The following is a 3326-nucleotide window of genomic DNA, read 5'->3' on the forward strand; positions in this document are numbered from 1 at the left end:
CCATGATGTAGGTATACTTGAATAAGTTTCATCAACGTTTAGATCTCTAACTAAACGAATAACATTTGTTCCTAACAACACAGGACAAGTCTTGTTATAATCAGTGTCAGGCACGATCAAAGCTAGAATGCTGAATGGTTTGTCATTTATGAAAGGTATACACAAATCTAACTCAATATATCCTAAGTAATTTAACTTAGAACCATTGGCCACTGTTATATCTACAGCAAGTGTATTCAAATCCTGTAACTCAGGTTTATTGGACAACTTCTTATAAAATCCATATGACATAGTGGAAACCATAGAACCACTGTCTATCAAACACTTGACTTTGTGTCCCTCAATGACCACATGACATTCGTTGGATACTCCTACCAAACGATTCAAAATATCAGTGTGACCTTGACCTTGACCTTCATTGACGGTCTCTACGCGGCCACTAGCAGAGACCGCTAGTTGTTTGGGTGCTCCTTGGACTTACCCTTATCCTGACCTGATTTAGGATTGTTTCGGTTACCCCGGTAACCACGACCTCTATTTGACCTCTGTCCTTGACCCTTATTATGACCTTGGCCTGATTTGCCATGCTCCGCATTACCAAGTTTGGAGAGAATCTGATCAAATTTTTGATCGATTCTAGCCGAGAGTCTGTCCTCAACATCTTTGAGTTTATCCTTAAAGTCCTTGCTAATCTCTGAAGGATTAGTAGTTACCTGTTGCTGTTCAAGTTCACAAGTAACAGAGTGACTATGACTCTTAACCTTTTTCTTGTTATCAGTGGAATGTACAGTATCCTGTTTAGAAATATTGATTTCTTTTTCCACCATGCGGATTTCTCGCAATAGTTGGTCATAACTCGTAATTGAGTCATATTTGTGCCTAGTCTGACTCCGTAACTGATCCGAGTACAATGACGTCCAAAATTTGTGACGCAAGAGATCATTTTTTGCTGACCTGTGTAAGGAACCATTATCTATCGCTGTCTGTAATAGTGATTCCAATCGACACCCAAAATTGACAACACACTCATCAGGTCTTTGTTTTGAATTAAAAAATTCCTGCATGACCATACCATGAGTTGATGTATCGCCAAATAAAGAGTCTAATTTGGACAAAATCTGTGGTACAGTAGACCCCTCCCCTAACGTCATAATCATACGTCGCGCAGTACCACGCAACGACCGACGGATCGCCTGAATCAACAAGCTGGGAGAGACATCTGGGTCTCTGTCCAAACTCCTGATCTCAAATCTCCACTCCATATAGGATATGTCCCCTTTCATGGGAGGGTCATCCCCAGAAAATGGTGGAATCTTGGGTACAGTATGGGACCTATTACCCGAAAATGATGAAGTGCCATCATTACTTGTGCTATTTAAAAATGAAATAGAACTAGATCTCCCTCTATCCAAGGGGGGAATAACTGATGGTTTAACACCAGTTCCATCCACAGTACCCTTAGTGGATATAACATATTTCCCTTTGGATAAGAGATGTCTAATCATGTCATCATCAGACATTGTAGGTGATTCGGGATCAACTTTGACCCCAGGTTTAACCTGTTTATCCCCTGGGCCGCCAGAAGCTACTCCAGCTCCCTTCCCATCATCCATACCTACTGTATCATGATCCATCTTTATTGGACTGGACATAACTGCATATATATATACAGGTTATGTCAACATACAAGCTTACAATAAGTAATAAATGCAAAATAAACAATCATACACAATCATGAAAAATTTTAGTGACAAAACGCTTCATCCATACCCGAGCCAAAACTCTGCCGGGATGAACACCGTCTTTAAATAAATCAAAATTAACCACAGGTTTCCTGCCTTTTCTCTTGTATTTCAAAAGGTCTGCTCTAAAATTTAGAGATTTTACACCTAAATGTTGGTCTACCTCCTGAATGTAATTGTTTAATAAAGTAATTCTGCCATCCAGAATCCTATCCTGATCTATAAACAAATCAGGGCACTGGTGACCCTTATAAGTATTCCAGGATACAATTGAATATGGAGGAATATCTAAAAATATTAGTTTGACTGTTGAAAAGTTCTTAACAAATGATACAATCCTATCAATTTGAAAATGAATAAATTCCTCACACTCATTGTCGCTGTTTTGAGCGAGATCTATAAATTTGCCCTTCTTGCTGGTTAAGTCACACGTACCTATCCAGATGTATAATGTGATATCCCCATAATTTCTTTGTTTACCAGCAAGATTTGACTTTAGCCAATTATAAGTTTGATTGAAATTTGCTCCAGGCCAACAATTTATTTCTAGTTCAAACCCTAAACATTTGATTAAATCCAAATTCCTTAATAAAGAAAAACCTTTACTACTAGTTACAAGTATAGGTCTACTAGATAACCTTTGCGGGGATTCAATTGGTTTATCTAAATACTTCTCCAACTTACTCAAACTCATTAGAATTATCTGAGGTCCAAAATGACAAAAGTGGATACAAAATATATATTGCCCCTGTTGATAACACTAGTTATAGATATCAATGACAACTATCAACAGTAAACAACAATTACAACATTAATATACAAGAATTACCAAGAGTAGGCAGCCAGGTGCAAATCAATGAATAAATATGACAATATGATGAAACACAGTTGAAAACAGGATCAATGCAGATATACATACATGCTTACCTTACTCCATGATGTGCATTTGGGAATCAGGGTATAGTGCAAGGGAGGTAACCTATCATGATGATGAGTCAAATGATGATGATGATGATGATGGTGATGGTGATGGTGCTCAGTGACAGTGATCAAATCCTTCCAGCCCTGGCAAGAAAACTAGAACAATGAATACATGAAATATCACTCACAAACCCACACAAGCATCCTGACAGTTATGCAACTTATGGTCATAATAATCATACAAAGTACATGATAAGCTGAGAAACACGAGGACAATTTAAGTTAACTAGCAAAATAGAATGTGAAATGGAAATTAGGCTACTGAAGTCAATTTTGAGATCAACAACAGTTACAAAAAAATTAATGTGTAAATGTGTCAAAATTTATAATTAATTCTAATGACTATATCAATTTAAAGTTATATATGATTTACGAATAATTATTGATACATAATAGCAACATAGAAATCAAATTATTAATCACAATAAAGTATTTGAATGTCTATAACTTCACACGTTAGCAATGCCAACAACAGTCACTCGCGAATCATCAATTATCAAATGCACATATGCGCAAGCACACGTGGCGATATCAAAGTCATCCTGTCACAAGTACAGTCTGTCTTCAACCAAACTTGGTACGATACACGTTATACAACCAATG

The 3326-nt window shown here is 37.0% G+C and overlaps 1 protein-coding gene across 1 annotated transcript; it reads right to left on the reverse strand.

Annotated features, from left to right (window-relative positions):
- Positions 1–448: 448 nt before the first annotated feature.
- Positions 449–1720, reverse strand: LOC138305491 (uncharacterized). The gene has a single exon (XM_069245741.1). The coding sequence runs from the start codon at positions 1650–1652 to the stop codon at positions 453–455; it is 1200 nt and encodes a 399-aa protein (XP_069101842.1). The 5' UTR covers positions 1653–1720; the 3' UTR covers positions 449–452.
- Between the last annotated feature and the right edge of the window lie 1606 nt (positions 1721–3326).

This window comes from Argopecten irradians, chromosome 13 (assembly GCF_041381155.1).
Source record: "Argopecten irradians isolate NY chromosome 13, Ai_NY, whole genome shotgun sequence".
Lineage (NCBI taxonomy): Eukaryota > Metazoa > Mollusca > Bivalvia > Pectinida > Pectinidae > Argopecten > Argopecten irradians.